This window comes from Panthera leo, chromosome B4 (genome assembly GCF_018350215.1).
Source record: "Panthera leo isolate Ple1 chromosome B4, P.leo_Ple1_pat1.1, whole genome shotgun sequence".
Classification (NCBI taxonomy): Eukaryota; Metazoa; Chordata; class Mammalia; order Carnivora; family Felidae; genus Panthera; species Panthera leo.
The window spans coordinates 130,471,530-130,488,200 of NC_056685.1; the positions used below are offsets into that span (position 1 = coordinate 130,471,530).

General features: G+C 61.3%; 1 protein-coding gene across 1 annotated transcript; it reads right to left on the minus strand.

The window, feature by feature from the left end:
* Nucleotides 1-229: 229 nt before the first annotated feature.
* C1QTNF6 (C1q and TNF related 6) lies at nt 230-4,961 on the minus strand. Its single transcript, XM_042947723.1, is given in 4 exon segments — nt 230-1,878; nt 1,880-1,941; nt 4,576-4,834; nt 4,931-4,961. Coding segments are annotated over 3 exon segments (801 nt in total). The 5' UTR covers nt 4,829-4,834; nt 4,931-4,961; the 3' UTR covers nt 230-1,392.
* Nucleotides 4,962-16,671: the final 11,710 nt, after the last annotated feature.

Genomic DNA, 16,671 nt, shown 5'->3' on the forward strand with positions numbered 1-16,671 from the left:
AACTACATTTTCGTGAGTGGCCACCACGTGCTAGCTTGGCTGCCCCCAGGCGCCCTGGCGGATGAGTGACAGAGGGGGCCGGTGTCTGTCTTGGTGGGTGGGAAGCACATGGAGAGGAGCCCTGGGCTGCTCCGTCTCTTGAGCCTTCCCCGGGGGGCACCGGCAGCACCGGGACGGGCCACCCTCCCAAGGTGGGCAGAGGAAGCCGAGCGGAAAGAACCAGCCCGCATTGCCAAAGAGACACACGAACTTTAATCACTCTGGACAAGCAGGGCAGGGGCGGAAGTCAGGCTGGGGGGGCGGCTGGGAGAGCACCAGCCTCGACGGCACCTGCTCAGGTCCCGCTGCCAGCCCCCAGCCACGTAGCCATGGGTCCGTTGGCTATGAGTGAGCACCAGAAACCACCACTGGGGCCACCTCTGCCCCGGGGTCTGTGTAAGCACCAATGGGCGGAGGCCATCTCCCTCTGGAGAGAGGTTCAGGCCACCCAGGATGGGGGGAGGGGAAGGCTGGACGCGGCCATGCCGGCCCACCCTGGGAGGGGGAGAAAGGACAGAAGACCTGATGTCCCCTTACTTGACCTTGGCCTCTCCCGGTGCCTGTCTTGGCTTCATGGCTCAGAGGAGCCTCCCCCTGATTGACCCGGAATGTTGGCCGCTTCAGTTCCCTAGACCTGCTGAGGGGTCCAAAGCCCGGCCCACTCCCCGGTGGCATTTGTAAAGGCGGCATCGGGCCAGAGGAGGCGCTGCTGGGCAGGAGACGCCCACCAGGGCTTTAGCACCTTAACCAAGCTTGGAAAGCCAGGGACGCTGGGCTGGCGAGAGAGGCCAAGGAGGGTCAACGAGCACCTGGGAGCCGGGCACCTTCGGGAGGGTGGGCCAGGAGGGGCAAGAGAACAGAGGAGGGGGAGCCCCAGAGGGATGTGAGAATGGGAGGATGTTGGGAAGAGAATGTTGTGGAAGCTTCCAGAATGTTCCGAAAGTAGAAGCATGTGAAAGTTCTAGAATCTGGTGGCTCAAGCAGGGTCCACAGCCCAGCCCCATCAGCACCACCCAGGAACATCTTAGAAATGCAGAATCACGGGCCCCCTCCAGAATCCGAATCGGAATCTGCATTTTGGCACAGCCCCCAAAGTCATTCAGATGCACGTTCAAGTCCGGGACGTGTTGGTTTAAAAGGCTGGGAAAATTCTAGAATGTTTAGGTCAGAGGGCTTCTTAAGATAGGTCCAAGAGAGGAGAGAAAGGGGTGATGGAGGGGAGAAAAGAAGAGGAAGACCATCCAGAACGCCAGATCCCGGGGGCCCACTTTACGGAGGTGCAAACTGAGGCCTCGCAGGGGACCGCCCTGCCCCCAGCCCACCCCCCGGCCAGAGCGGCCCCCTCTGGAGGCGCTAGTCCTCCTCGGGCTTGATGAGGTGGCCGCTGAACGTGATGTAGGTGTCGACATCGTCGCTGTAGACGGCGTTCTCCCGCTCGCGCTTGAAGAGCCGCACCCAGACGCGGTCCCCGGGCCCCAGGGCCAGCATCACGCTCTGACTCTGCATGATGCTGCGGTCGCTGGGCTGCGCGTACAGGATGACGGCCGCCTCCTCGTTGTGCACAACGTGCACGTATGTCTCCTTGAAGTTCCAGCTGTGCACGTTGAGGCTGAAGAAGTAGAGGCCGCGCAGGGGGGCGACAAAGTGGCCGGCGGCCAGGTCGAAGTGGCCGTCCGGGTTCACGAAGACGGTGTCGAAGAGCAGCGGCTGGAACCCCTCGCTGCTGTGCAGGGCCGTCTTGCGGCCCACGGAAAAGGCGGAGAAGCGCGTCCGGCACGGGCCCCCGGGGCTGCCCGCCTGCCCCTTGGCGCCCTTGGTGCCCTGCGGGCCGCGCTCCCCCCCGGGGACCCTCCCTGCCCAGCTTCCCGGGGGTGCCCAGCAGGCCTCGGTCCCCTTTGTCACCTGTGGGGACAAGAAGGGGAAAGTCAGGGCAGGCGCCCAGGCCTGCGCCAAGGGAGCCCCTCCGTGGGTTTGCGGAAGACGCGAGAAGGAGGCCAGAGCGGGAGCCAGCGTTTACAGAGCCCCTTGGTGCATGCCAGCCCTCACCTCCCTGAATGCCCGTCTGAGGAAGATACCATGACCGTCTCCGGTCCCAGGAAGGTTGAGGGACTCACCCAGGGTCACACAGCTCAGGGGAAGCAGGTAACGCAAGACTCAGGAGGGTCTGTCTTCTGCCTGCCTGTTCCCCTCCCCCCTACAGCGAAGGCGTGGTGTGGCCCCTGGGAGGCCAGGCCCAAACCCCCAGCCAGACTGCAGTGGAGACGTGGGCTACGTGCAGGATACGCTTTGCGTTTCTGACCCAGAGAAGGAACCCAAGAAAAACACCTCTGCTTCCCCGAAGGGAAAAGCCCTGGGTAGGAGCCAGGCGGCCCTGGGTGGGGATTATGTCCCACCGGGGCGTTTCCCGGTCAGGGTCTTGGTTACCTTGTCTATATCTTGAGAAGGATCACGTCCACCTCGCAGGGGTGCTCCTGGGCCCTCAACAAAATGTCCTAGGGGACAGTGCGCCACAGCCCGCACTCGCGAGGTGGGAAGGCCCACCCAGCGAGGCTCGGCCCGTCCCTGCCTGCCCTGGGGTCCGGCAGCGTCTAACCTGGTCCTCGGGCACGCACGCCTCTGCCCAGCCTTTGTTCCAGGCCGACCCTGAACTCAGGAGACGCAGGTGACCGCCTGTGTCTCCAGGTACCTGACCCCACATATTTGATGATCGCACCATCAGCCCCTCCCCTTTGAGAGAGCCGCACGCCCCTGTGGTTTCCCAAGGTCTCCTAGGACCGTGGCCACACCCCTGGGAAGGGCGGAGGGGGGCCCAGCCCCTGGGAGGAGAGGCCTGGAGAGAAGCAGGGACAAAGGGGTCCGCAGCGCTCTGGCTCTACGGCCTCCGCGGAGAACGGTCTCATCATGTGCCCAGCACTTTACAGTTTGCGGAGCACCTCTTCGCCCCGAGGGAGGAGGGGGTGAAGGGTGGTTTTAGGAGGGGGTCTCCTTCTCCGTTTTTTTTTTTTTTTTTTTTTTTAACGTTTATTTATTTTTGAGACAGAGAGAGACAGAGCATGAACGGGGGAGGGTCAGAGAGAGAGAGGGAGACACAGAATCTGAAACAGGCTCCAGGCTCTGAGCGGTCAGCACAGAGCCCGACGCGGGGCTCGAACTCACAGACCTCGAGATCGTGACCTGAGCCGAAGTCGGCTCCTTAACCGACTGAGCCACCCAGGCGCCCCTCCTTCTCCGTTTTACAAGTGAGGCAGCAAGCCAGGGAGGGAGAGCCGAGCCTGACCCACAGGGCAGAGGTGCCCAGCAGCCGGGGCTGGGACCCGGGAGCCCTGACGCCAGCCAGGCGCCTTGCAACATGGTCAAGGGTCCACCCCGCCCGCGCCCCCCCGCCCCCCCCCCGCAACTAAGTCTGGCCCGGGCGTGTCCTCCTCGACTCGGGGTTTTCGGAGGGCCATGTGGAGGAAGGGAGGCGTCCTCACCCGTGAGATCTCAGGGCCGGAGGGTCTCAGAGGCCAGCCGAGCCCTGGCCCTCCGGAGACCTCGGGCCAGACCCTGGCTCTGCTCCTGACAGCTGTGTGCTCCTAGCACAGCTCCTCCCCTCTCGGGGGCTCAGTTTCCCCATCTGCAAAGTGGGAGGCGGGGGGAGGAATGACAAAGTTCCGAGCTCTTGGGGTGGTTGTCAGCGCAGGCAGAGGTGACGGGGGTCTAGGGCCTGGCCCCAGCCCGGCTGCCCGCGGCCCCCAGCAGCAGAAGCCTCTTCCTGATTTTAGAGGACAGGGAGCCAGCTCCGACCTGGACAGCCCCAGGGGCTGCCCACGGGTCTCCCTGCTTCCACCCTGGTCCCCTGCTGGCTATTCACCGTGTGACACTAGAGGGATCCATTTGAAACCCAAGTGGGATCAGGTCCCTCCGCTCGAGCCCTCCCCTGCTCCCCATCTCACTCAGAGGGGAAGCCCAAGTCTGATCGGGTCCTTGCTTCGCCTCCAACTTCAGCTCCTCCTTTTGTCCCCTGCCCCTGAAACACACCAGACCCACTCCTGCCCCAGGGCCTTTGCACCTGCTGTTCACCTTGGCCCACTCTTCCCCGGATATCCACATGGCTTCTCCCTCACCTTCTCATTGAAACTACACTGACCACCCCCATTTAATATGCAACCTACCCCCCCTTTACCTGCACTCCTGATGCCCCTTGCCCTGCTCTACTCACCACTGCCATAGCATTTCTCACCATCCAACGTTCTGTCTCCCTAACGCGGTAATATATTTATTGCTCACTGTCTGCCTCCCCGACTAGAACGGGAGCTCCGTGGCAGTGGGCTTCTCTGTCTGGTTTGTTCACGCTCCGTCCTCAGAATCCAGAACAGTCCTGGCACATAGCAGGTGCTCAATAAACGTGCGAATGAAAGAAAAGGTCTCGGACAGCCTTCCGTCCTGGTGTTTCCTGCTCCCTCCACCTCACTGACCCCAGCCCGGGAAGAGACCCCCAGGCCCTCCCCATCCCCAAGCGGACCCGTCTAGCCTGAGCCACGTGTGGGCACTCACCCTTCAGGATGGTGATGTTAATGTAGGGCCTGACCTCAGGCAGCACGTACGGGAGGGCAGATGGAGAGGCTGAGGACACATCTGCTTCGTCGGCGGGGGTCAGGGAGTCCTCAGGGTCACAGCACCGGCGACAGTACCCAGGGGGACCGGAGGCCACAGCTTCCCCAGAGGTGGGCTCCTGGGTGGGGACCCCAAGCACCAAGAGAGGGAACAGAACCACCGTGCAGAGGAGGCCCAGGGCAGCTATCCCCATGGCGACCTGGAACAAGGAAGGAGGGGAAGGGACTATATTTAACTTAACATCTACACCACCCCGATGCCCGGCCTGGAGGCTGCCTGCCCAGCGTCTGCCCACCTGACATAACTCGGGGAGGGAGCGATCGTGCCCCCACTTATCGGACGAGAAGATTGAGACCCACACAGAAAAGCAACTTCTCCAAGGTCACGAAGAGACTGGCGGCGATGCATGGCCTGCAGGCCGAGGCCCCAGAAACCCAGGGCCTGGGAGGGAAACCCCTTTAGGGAGCCACGGGCCAGGAATGGACAAGGGTCCCTGGAGGCCTCTGCTGAGGAGGGTGAGGAAGATGTCCCAGCCACCCAAGAGTCATCACCCGGAAGACGGTGAAATGCTGTTTCTGCCCCCCCGACCCGCCTCCCCGGGGCTTGTTTTCTTGTCACCCACTCCTCCGTGTCCGGGGAGCACATGCCCCCGGCAGCATAAGGGAGGTCGGTGGACCCTTGGGACAAACACAAAAGATTCTGCAGGCTTGTTCTCCGGGAGGGGGGACGCGTGGCTGAGCCCACGGTCTGGCACAGGGGCACCGTGGTCCTGCCAAAGGGGCAGGAAAGTTCATTTACTCTAGCAGCCAGACAGCGACATCCGTCAGAGAAAATGCACGGGGCTGTGCCCCATAATGCTGCCCTTGTACCTTTGAGATACAATTGCCTGGGTGCCAGGCAAAAGGAGGTGACTCTCTGGCCAGACGCGTTAGACACAAATACAGAGAAGACGTCATTTTGGGAGGAATGCGGCACTGAGGGCGCGTGGCTTGGCAAGGGCTGGCGTCAGCCCACCTTCCCTCTCGGCACCTTTGCCCCGTTAACAACCCGCGCGACCTCACACAGAAGCCCTGCAGGGAAGGCTCCGGAGTTAACTCATTGGACAGCGGTTGCGTCAGTTATCACAGATCTGCCAATCCGCTGCCAAGGGGGTAAATTGGAATTAAGGAGCAGGCTGAGAAGGTCCGGAAAATTCAAAAGGCTCAGAGAAGCCCAAGGGGCTATGAAGACCGGTCTCTGGCCTTGGCCAAGAGACGATCCAGGGTTCCAGGAGAGGGGCAGGAAGTGGCCGGGACAGCAGACACCGGGGACAGGCTGGCGCCGGGTGGGCAGGAAGCCAGGCAGAGAGCCTTTGAGGTGATAGCGGTGTTTGGGGGCTGGCACCTTATCGCAGGATCAGAAACTCAGCTCTTGAAACCAGATTGGCTTTGACACTTCTGGCGTTTCTTTGTTTATTTCCTCTTCGTTCTACTTTAACATTTAGTACGATTCAAAAATATTTTTTTGTGCGGTTAATACGTGTAGAGAAGGTAAAATTATTATTATTTTTAAATGCTACTCTGTCTCCACTGAGCACTGAGGTAAGAGAGAGGTTTTAAAGAGCAGCTCTGGGGGCTGGGAGACAGCAGTGAGTGGGGGGAGGGACAGGCAGTCCCCGGAGACACCACCCCTCTCCTTAGAGGTGACCATTCCTAAGCTCCACCTGCTCTGGCTTCCTGGTTCTGCTCAATCAGGCAGATCAGTTTCTCAGAGATCAGCCTAATCTCTGTCCAAGATTATCACCCTCATCTTGTATTTGTAAATGTCACATCCCAGTGATTTTTGAGAAGAGCAAAAACCCCCTCTTTTCCCCCCCCCCCCCCGGTCATAGAGAGAGACGTGACTTTCTGGGGACAGGGGAGGCCTCGGGGTTGGACCTGAGATTCCGGGAGAGTTTACAAGTTGTGTGACCTCTGGGCTAGCGGCTTAACCTCTCTGGGCTTCCCACTCCTTGACACGTAAAAGCAGAAGAAACCACCACCCGCCTCCCAGGTTGTTTGGAAGGATCCAAAGGCAGGGAAAGTGCCTGACTTGTAAAGGACTCTGACAAAAAGAAGGAAAAGAAGACAGCAGAGGGAAGACCGTTAATAACATTGCAATAACACCGAACGGTGACTATGCTAATCGCGGTGAGCACTGAGTAATGTACAGAATTGCCAAATGACTGGGATGTAGTCGTCTACGCCTGAAACTAACACTGCATGTCAATTACCCTTCCATATAAGCAAATAAAATAAAACAACGTGTTCCTTCTGCAACCGACAAGACGTCTTCCCAGGGCCTGCACAGGATGGGACGAGCAGAGTCTCTCCCAGAGGACTGGCATGGTCGGGGATCTTTCTGTGGGCCCCGGGCCAGCCGGGAGTCAAAAGCTCGGAGACACAGAGAACTGTAACCTGGGAAGCAGGAAGCAGGAAGCAAGGCAGCCTTGAACTAGAGTAATAATAACCACAGCCGTGATCATTGACTGGCCCTGGGGGAGGGTGCCTGGCAGGGATCAAGGGTGAGGGACCCTGTTGTGGTTGGGGGGGCGGGGGTGATCGGGGGTCCCTGCTGCCTCCACTCAGGAGCTGGGAGCTCTCTGGGGAAGGAGGGAGCCGGGCCTGCGGAGTTGAGCCGGTGAGTGTCCAGGCAGGGGCAGCCCTTCTGGGGGTGAGGGGTGCTGAGATCTCAGTCGGCCGGAGAATGAGCGAGAGGGGCTGGCCAGGGTCAGAGGGAGACAGCAGAACCCAAGATGTGCCTAGGAAGACAGGGGGGGAGGAAGGGAATTCTGGGCTCTGACCCCAGCCCCCTGGGCCCTGCTGGAGGGAGTTACAGGACCTTTCATCACTCACCCTGTGTCCAGCGGCCTCCACAGCGGCTCACAGACCCCCAGCCTCTGGGCAGCCTCTGGCTCCTTGGCCCATGTCTGCCTGTTGCTGGCCCGGACCCCCAGGCCAAGCAAGCAAGCAAGCTGAAGAGGGAGGGATGAAGGGAGGGAGGGAGGCGGAGGGAAGGCGGAGGGAGCGGGCTGAGCTGGCTTCCCACTTCCCCTCCTCCCTGCCTGCTCCTCTCTAGCTTCTGGGATCCCCGTGGAGATAAAGGGAGCCTAGGGAGCTGGGGATTTCCTTCGCTTAACTCTTTGGCGATCCAGTGGGGTCTGGTTTGATTCAGAGGCCCGATAGAGCTGGAGCCGGAAGGGGCCTGAGTGAGGCCCCCTGATGTGCAGGCTGGAAAATCAAGGCCAGGGAAGGGACGGGGCAGGAGCCCCCCCCCCACAAGTTGCTCAGGAAGGGGGAGGCAGCTCTAGAATCTGGGGTGGGCCTGGGCTTGGTGCGGGAGGGGGGCCGCGGAATATTTGCAAAGGCTGTAGCCTCTGGGGTCAGAGAACCCGCCAAAGGCAGGCTCAGATGTCCCTCACCCTCCAGCACCCTCTGATTCTGCATTTGTTGAGGACTTACTGCCTGGGCTGGACCTCATCTTTGCAGGGTGAACACCTAAAGGTGTTGCCATTTGTTATCTCAACAAACCCCCCCCCTCCCCCCCCCCCCCCCCCCCAGCCTTGGGCTTTCCCACGGTCACTCGGCAAATGAAGAACCAGAACCCCACAGAAAAGAAGGGCTCCCCCCCCCCACTAGAGTTCCGTGGACACGCCTGGGCATCGCTGAGGGGCAAAGGCTGTCGTTCAGGGTCTGTGCCCTGGGAAGACGGAGGTGGTGACATTACTGCCCTTGGGAGGCACAGAAATGTAGAGACCCGAGGGTGATCGGATTTCAGTCTGGGGCTTCGGACCCCAAACCCCAGGCTCCGCTCAGCTGGGCAAGGTTGGAGGAGAGGATAGCCCCGGGGCTGTGTGTCCTTGACCGCCTCTCCTCTCTGGGCCTCCGTTTTTTCTATCAGCTTGGGGGCTAATCAAACAGCAGAATATCAGGCCTGGGAGGACTCTTCGAGGTGACCTAACTCGATGACTTAATCTAACCAGCAGGGACTCTGTGACCCAGAAAAGACCCAGGGCTTTGGCTCAAGGTCACAGCCAAACTGGAGTCCAAGCTGGAATGAGGGTCAGACTCGCCCAGCTTCTAGCCTTGTGTTGCTTTCACCTCCCAAGCCCACGTGGAGCCCCCCCCCCACCCCTCCAGGCCTATTTCGGGGTCCAAGGGGGCCCCATAGGAAGCAGACTGAAGGACTATGGCCGCTGAGAAAACTCCAAGTCCACGTTGGCCATGCCCTCTCCGTGGCCCTGCCCCAGGCAGCATTCCCAGGGCACTGAGCCAAGGCTGCAGAGGGAGGGAGCCAAGGGGAGCCAAGGGGAGCCACCCTCCCCACCCTCCCCGAGCTGCTGCCACCAGAAAAGGGCTGAGTCAGCAGCACCAGAGGGGGAGACAGCTCCTGGCTGTCTCTGAGCCCTCTGGCTTAGGAAAGGGGGAAGGGAAGGGAAGACGGACCCGACGGGATGGGAAGCTCAGCTCGGGGACACAGGAATAGTTTATCCTCTCGTGCGCCCGCACCGTACTCCGTGCAGCCCCCTGCCAAAGGCTGCTCATCCCATTTAACAGATGAGAAGGCCGGGGCCAGGAAAGGGACTGGGCTTGCCAGGTTCTAAGGCCGGCTCCTTTGGCCCCCAGCCAGGCCGATGCCCCAGAAAAAAAAAAGCCCCTCTTTTATTCTGTCCAGAACAGCTGGAGGCAGGGCAGACAAGACAGCAAGACTCAGATGTATTATACTTCAATATTTTTCCTCTCGCTCTCTCCCACTGTGCCTAAAATGCCTTTGTCTATGCACCATCCCCGGGTCTCCCAGCCATTCGGAGGATCTCCCCAGCTGGCCAGATAGCTTAGAGACAGAGTTCCAGCTCTGGGGCAGAGAAAAGTGTTAGGTCTCTGCTCCTCCTAGCTGCGTGACCTTGGGCACGCTTGCCTACATCTGAGCCCGGGAGTCCCTGGGCCAGAGGGACACGACGAGGCCGAGGGCGTCTGAACAGCTTGTGGGACACCCAGGGGGGTACCCTGTGTGGGCCACCCATCAGTGCTTCTCCATGGTTACACCGTGAATATGGCAAGGGCATGAGCCCATTCTCATGCACACCCGAGTCAGAAGCCCTGGGACCCAAGAGACCGCATGTCCAGAGAAGCTGGCTTGGGATACCTCTCGTCACTCTGCGACAACCCCCATCAGCAAGGGTGTAACCCCAAGGCAGAAGGCCAAAACCTTCGTCGCCAAGGCCAGAAACCCAGGGCAGAGCTGTGTGTTCCCCAACCGCCCTCTTCTCCCCCTGCTTACAAAAGACGGCTTTTATTCCCTACCTGGCTCTGTCCTAAGGGTTTTTTTTACGCGTATTAACTCATCGAATCCCTCGGCAAATCTCTGAGTATTATCCCCATTTTACAGATGAGGAAAATGAGGCACAGACTCACTCTCAGAACCAAGCTCCTAGCCACGCCCAGGTTATTGCCCAGGATTGGGGAACAGGTATAAAAATAGTGACATTCGGTCAGTGCTTACAAAGCGCCAGGAAACGTCTTGTAATTTAAAAAATAAGACGTGTGCCTCTCAAAACTGAGATAGAAGAGAACACATGATTCCTGGAGTCAGCTTTGCAAATTGCGAATGACAAGTCACCGATCTGACCGCTCAAGGTCAGTAACCAATTAAGAAACTAAACAAAGGAAACCGGGAGCGCCGCCTGCCGGGCAGGGCCGGCGTCCCGGGTAGCTTGTGTGTGTCCCATCCCACCCGCGGCTTGTGACCCTCCCCACGCGTCCCGCCCCCTTCTTCAGGAGATAATGGGGCAGAGGAGGGGACGAGGAAGATGAAGGGCCCACTGCGACGCGCTAAGGGGTGGCCCTGGAGCCCATGCACTTTTCCCAAACCCCATTCTCCACAGTGGACAGAGGGTCCCGTTCCCCAGCAGTTCGTCCAGCTTCCCCCCTGCGCGGAGAACCCCAGACTTGGTTGTACCGAGCCCTTCCACTGGCTGGTCCTGGGGGAACGTCCACCTCTGGACTCAGTTTCCATCCTGGACTCGCTGATCCCAAGGGTGTTAATCCGAGTTGGGCGCGTTTAATCTCATTTTAACCGAAGGGGAAACTGAACGCCCAAGAGGCCCAGCGAAGGAAAGGGCCCGCAGGTCTCAGGACGCCCGCCCGTCGCCGGCCCCCCTGCCCCGCCACACAAGAACCCCGTTCGTTAACTGTTAGAGGGGGAAACTGAGGCTAAAGGAAACAGGTGCAGCAACTGGTTCCCTCCCCACGGGGCGGCTGGCGGCAGAACCGGGATGAGGAGCCCGCCAAGGCGCGTGGGAGGGAATCCAGCAGCCAACCTTGGCCTCCTCTGGGTAGAAGTGGGGGTGGGGGCGACTCCCCGACCCAGGCCCACCCGCTTCGCCCTCGAGCACTGGGAAAAGTCTGCCACCGGCCGCGGGCACGCTCGCGGCACCCTCGGCACGGCCCAGGTCTCGGCCAAACCGGACCCCACCGCGCCACCGCCCACCGGCTGCGGAGCCTCAGGGCCACTCTGCAGCGGCCTCGGGGCCTCCACCCGGGAAGCCCAACCCCAGGCGGCAGGGAGGAGCCACCGCGGCGCCAGGGAGGGGACTTGGCAGTCTAGGGCCCAGCGGCGTCGAGCGGGCGCGAGCCAGGCCGGACATAGCCGACTCTCGCCGACCGCTGCCGAGGACAACCGAGCAAGAGCCGAGTCTGGCCGGGCCTTAGCGGGTGCGGCCGAACACAGCCGAATCTGAAAAAGCGGGTCCGAGCCGAAGAGAGCCGAGTCCAGCCGAGCGGAGCCGCGACCAGGCGGAGGTGCCGCGGCGCCCCCTGCCGGACACAGCGCACAGCGCTGGCCTGGGCCGGAGCCCGTGGCGCAGCCCTCGGGTCCTGCGACAGTCCTGTGAGATGCGGGTAGGAGCCCTTTTTACGGATGAGGACACCGAGGCTCGAAGCCAGCCCGGAGTCCCGCAGCGCTAAGACGTGGTGGCGGCTGGGGTCGGAGCCCGATGGTGTGGCTGACCGCTCAGCTGACTGCCACCCGCATGAACAGGCATTGACGGTTCGCTTCGTTCTCTGTGTTAACCGCTGCCATTTGATGGCCCGAGAGGAGAAACCCGCCCTGAGGAGCAGAGGGAAGGCGACGACCCCTCCTTACAGATGGAGAAACCGGGTCTGGGCCGTGTTGACCAAGTGCGGCAGCCGGCCACCAGTTCCCGTGCAAATATTGACACATTTTCTGGCAATTAAAGCAGACAGCAGGCCCGAGAGGCCGCATCCCACCCTGGGCCTCTTCCCCCCTCCCCCATCCTCCCTACTCCCCCCTGGTCCTCCCCGCTTCCACGGTCCTCCCCACTCCATCGTCCTCCCCACTCCCCCCCTCCGTCCTCCCCATTTCCCTCAGGTCCTCCTCACTCCCCCCATCCTCCCTACTCCCCTGTCTTCCCCACTCCCCCCCATCCTCCCCACTCCCCCTGGTCCCCCCCAACTCCCCTCTCTCGGTCCTCCCCACACCCTTTCATCCTCCCCACCCCTCTACAGTCCTCCCCACTCCCCCCAGGTCCTCTCCCCTCCCCCATCCTCCCCATTCCCCCCAGGTCCCCTTCACTCCTCCCCCTCATCCTCCCCACTCCCCTCCTCCCCACTCCCCCGAGATCCTCCCCACTCCCCCGAGATCCTCCCCACTCCCCCCATCCTCCCCACTCTCCCGTCCTCCCCACTCCCCCCATCCTCCCCACTCTCCCGTCCTCCCCACTCCCCCCATCCTCCCCACTCCCCTCGAGTCCTCCCCACTCCCCCCCAGCCTCCCCACGCCCCTCCAGCCTCCCCACTCCCCCTGGTCCCCCCAACTCCCCTCCTCCGGTCCTCCCCACTCCCTTTCGTCCTCCCCACCCCTCTTCAGTCCTCCCCACTCCCCCCAGGTCCTCCCCACTCCTCCTGTCCTCCCCACTCCCCCCCATCCTTCCCACTCCCCCCATCCTCCCCACTCCCCTCCAGTCCTCCCCACTCCCCCCCACCCTACCTACTCCCCCCCAGCCTCCCCACTCCCCTCCAGCCTCCCCACTCCCCTCCCCCGGTCCTCCCCATCCCTCTGCAGTCCTCCCCACTCCCCCTGGGTCCTCCCCACTACCCCTGTCCTCCCCACTACCCCCCCCCCCGGCTCCTCCCCACTCCCCCTGTCCTCCCCACTCCCCCCCCCACCCCCGGTAGCAAGCCGACCATAGAGGACACGGGCTCCTGGCTGCCTACTGACCGTGTTCCCGGGGTTGTGTGACCCAGGACTATGTTCCTGGGATGTGTGAACCGGGAGGTGTCCTGAACCCTGGAGATGCCAGGTGTGGCCTGGGCATTTTCTTTGAGCCTGTGAAAAAGTGAGGGCTGGCTTTGCCCTCCGCACACGCACGCGCGCGCACACACACGTGCACAAGTGCGTCCCCTTCACTCACCCTTGTGTGCACACCACCGTGACCTGCCAGCCAGGCCTGTGCTGAGGCCACAGGGGTCACCGGAGGGGGGGCTGAGCCTCTAGGAGGCGACGGAAGTCCCCTATGGGGCCCGGGCGGGCCTCTTGCCTGTCGGGTCTTCCCTGAGGGCATCACCTGACTACCCAGGGGCCACCCGCGGCCTCGGGGCCCTCTCTCCACCGCCAGGCCAGCGTTGCTCCTGCCACCCTGTCCCCCGTTTTCACAATTGTTAAAAACTAGAGACACTGGACCGGGGGACTGGGGACTCAGAAAACAGGGCTCTTGGTCCCTGCTTCTGGAGCCGTGACCCTGAGCAAGTCGCATGAGCATCCCAGGCCTCACCGTCCTCAGCTGGGAATGGGTATCGGAGCCGCTCTGGGTACCTGGGCCTCCTTCCCTGTGCCATCGACTCTAGGTTCCTCTTTCGGCTCAGCTGGGCCCTAACGCCTCCCGGGGAGAAGACGTCCACCCTCCACCGGCAGAGGGACTCTTGCTTCTGTTAAAGCACTTCCCATGTCAACACAGCACCTAACGCATCAGGCACGAGTCTAAACTGTGCACAGATATTAACTCATTTAAACCTCCTAACGGTAGAGAAATCTGCCCTCCCTCCCCCGATCTCAGAGCGGAGGAAACAGAGGCACAGGAAGGTTAAGTTAAGCGGTTCAGGGCCCAACAGCTAGGGAAGGGAGGAGCCGGGACTCAAACCCAGGCAGCTCCAGAGTCCGCATGCTTAAGAACTGGCTTCTTTCTCTCTTATCTCTGCTGTGACTTCCTTTGCTCCTGAAAGACGGACCTTGCACTTCTCTGCCTTCAGCCTTTTGCAGCTGACAGTTGCCTAATAAACGCTCACTGAATGAAAGAGTGAACGGGTCGGTGCCACGGTTCCACACACACACACACACACACACACACACACACGCCCCCGGAGATCCCGGAGAAGAGGGACGATTATCTCTGTCTCGCAGGTGAGGATCTGTTAGCCCGTGCGCTGGGGCTGCCGTAACCGAGGGCCCCAAACTAGGTGGCTTCCAACAGAAATTAATTTTCTCCCGGTTCGGGAGTCTGGAAGTCTGAAATCAAAGAGTCAGCATGGTTGTTTCCTTCTGAGGGCTCTGAGGGCCTCTCGCCCAGCTTCTGGCAGCGGGCTGGCAACCTTTGCTATTCCGTGGCTTGGAGAAGCATCACCGGGCATTCTTCCTGTGCCCCTGTCCGTCCAGATCTCCCCTTCCATTAAGAACACCAGTCACGGTAGGATTGGGGGGAGGGGCCGCCCCCCACCCCGGCATGACTTCATCTTAACTCCTTGCATCTGAAAGGAGCTTACTTCCAAATAAGGTCGCATCCAGAGGCCCTGTCTGACACCACTTCTGTCCCTCAGTTGGGCCTGACCCCCCCCCCCACCTCTCTTCCTTTTATTCCCTGCAGCTCTCCAGCCTCAGGGCCTTAGCACACCAGGTTCCCTCTGCTCCAGGCTCAGCCCCCACCCACGGCAGGCCCCGCCCCCCCACGCTCCCCCCTCCCCCTCCCCCTCCCCCTCCCCCACCAGGTAGTGATTCCTGCGCTTCCATGGTTCCCACAAAGAGCACGGAGACTGTGCGTCTTCCTCCCCCGTGCCTTCAGGCCAGCCTGCCAGCGGTGTCACTGAGAACGTCACCAGGGCCCGCCAGTGACACGGCGTTGGCAGGACTGCGACCTCGCACTACTCTGGGAAATGCCCCTCACACCCCAGCCTGGGGATCTTGCCACCTTTAGAGTATTTCCTTCTGTGTTTAGAGTCCTGTGGAGCCCAGCTGTCACCTCCCCATGGGACAGCGACCTCCATCTTCCCCACCCCTTGTAGGCGAGGACACCTGCAGCCTTGGGCCCTCGGCTCCCCCTACTCCAGGCCCTGCAGACTCCCAGATCCTCACCGCCGATGCCGATGCCGATGCCGATGCATGAAGTCCGGTCCAGAGCCTGATGGCCATGGGCTGTTGCCTGGCAACTGCCTCTGAGAGAGAAGTTGAAGGTAAGGCCCTGACTCTGAGCAACTTGACCACCTGGAGAGGAAGAACCAGGCAGGGAGGGCCATCACCACTCTTTCCTTCCTGCTCAGACTCACAACCCCAGGTCTCTCCTCACCCTGTGGCCCCCGCCTTTCCAATAACCCACAGATTCCAGGCCCAAACCCCTACACAAGCTCCTTCCAGCACCCCCCCCCCCCCCGGCCCTCCCCACATTTATTCAGGGTCCCTTCGTGGCACAAATGCAAAGGAGGCTAGAGTCCCGGTGTGAAAATTGCCCCCCTGCAGCTTGGGAAATGGAATCTCCCTATTCGTTCATTTATTGCAAGTATTCATATTTACGCGACCCCGGGAACACAGCCCGTGCCCAGAGAGACACGGCTGGTGTGGCACACACACGCACGCACACACACACACACACACACACACACCCATCCATGCACACCAGTGTAGACGCACAGCACCTGGCAGAGGAATTGGCCCAGGTCACGGCTCTTGTCGGGGGTCACTGTCTTTATTGACAAGAGCTAGGGGCAGGAGCCGCACAGGATTTCCCTAAAGGGCCTTCCAGCTGCCCTTGGAGAACAGGCGCACCTGTCCCAGGGCTCAGGAAGGCGGGGCCGGCCAGGGGATGCCGAGATGCCGGGGCCCTTCTTCCCTCAGACCCCCAGATCCTCATCAGGGGAATCCCAGACGGGGGGCCGGGCCTCCAGCGCCAACACGCGTACGAAGTCTGTTTCGGTGACCTGAGGGGGCCGCGTTCCCCAAGCCCTGCCTGTCTTTGGCCTCTGACTCTCCGGAGCCTTCCTCCTGTCTTGGGCCCCGCAGTATTCTTACCTCCGAGAGCCAGAGCCAGAGAGGCCGCTGGCGGAAGGAGCAGGTGTCGGCCAAGCCTGGCATGGCATGGGGGTCGCTTCCACTTTATAACGTGACGCGCCCACCCCCACCCCCACCCATCGCGCTGTGCTTGGCGGCTTGCCCAGCATGACTCATTTTCTTCCCCAGATCTGAGCAGGTAGGCAAGCCGGGACAACCTCCATTTTATGCTGGAGACACTGAGGCCCAGAGAGGTCAAGGCTAGGCAGGATCCTGAGGTGGGTTGGAGACCTAGGTCTCCCCACATTGTGGTTTCGCATACTTTCCCTGAGGAGCCCCCTGCCCTCCGCGGGGGGCGGGGGAGGGAGGATTGAGGGATTTAGCCTGAGTACCACCCTCCCCAGGGCCAGCCTCACTGTGGCTCTAAACGGTTATCTCCGGAAGAGAGTCCTTGCATGGCGGCCCCTCCCTGTGGTCCCTGTCCAGGCCCCGCTGGCTTGTCTTCCCTGGGCCTCCTCAAACTGTAGCCCCAGAGAATGAGGGGCTTCCATCAACACACGGCCCCTCCTAACCAGCACAGACAGGCCCTCCGGGCAGCCAGCGCTGTGCCTTCCAGACCATTTGCTTTCCCGTCCTCACTGCATCGTTTTCTTGAGATTGATCAGGCCGGGCATCCACAGCCTGCCTTCGGGGACGCTGCACCTGAGCCCGGCCCAGAGGGGCCAAGGATCGCTCCAAGGTCACGGA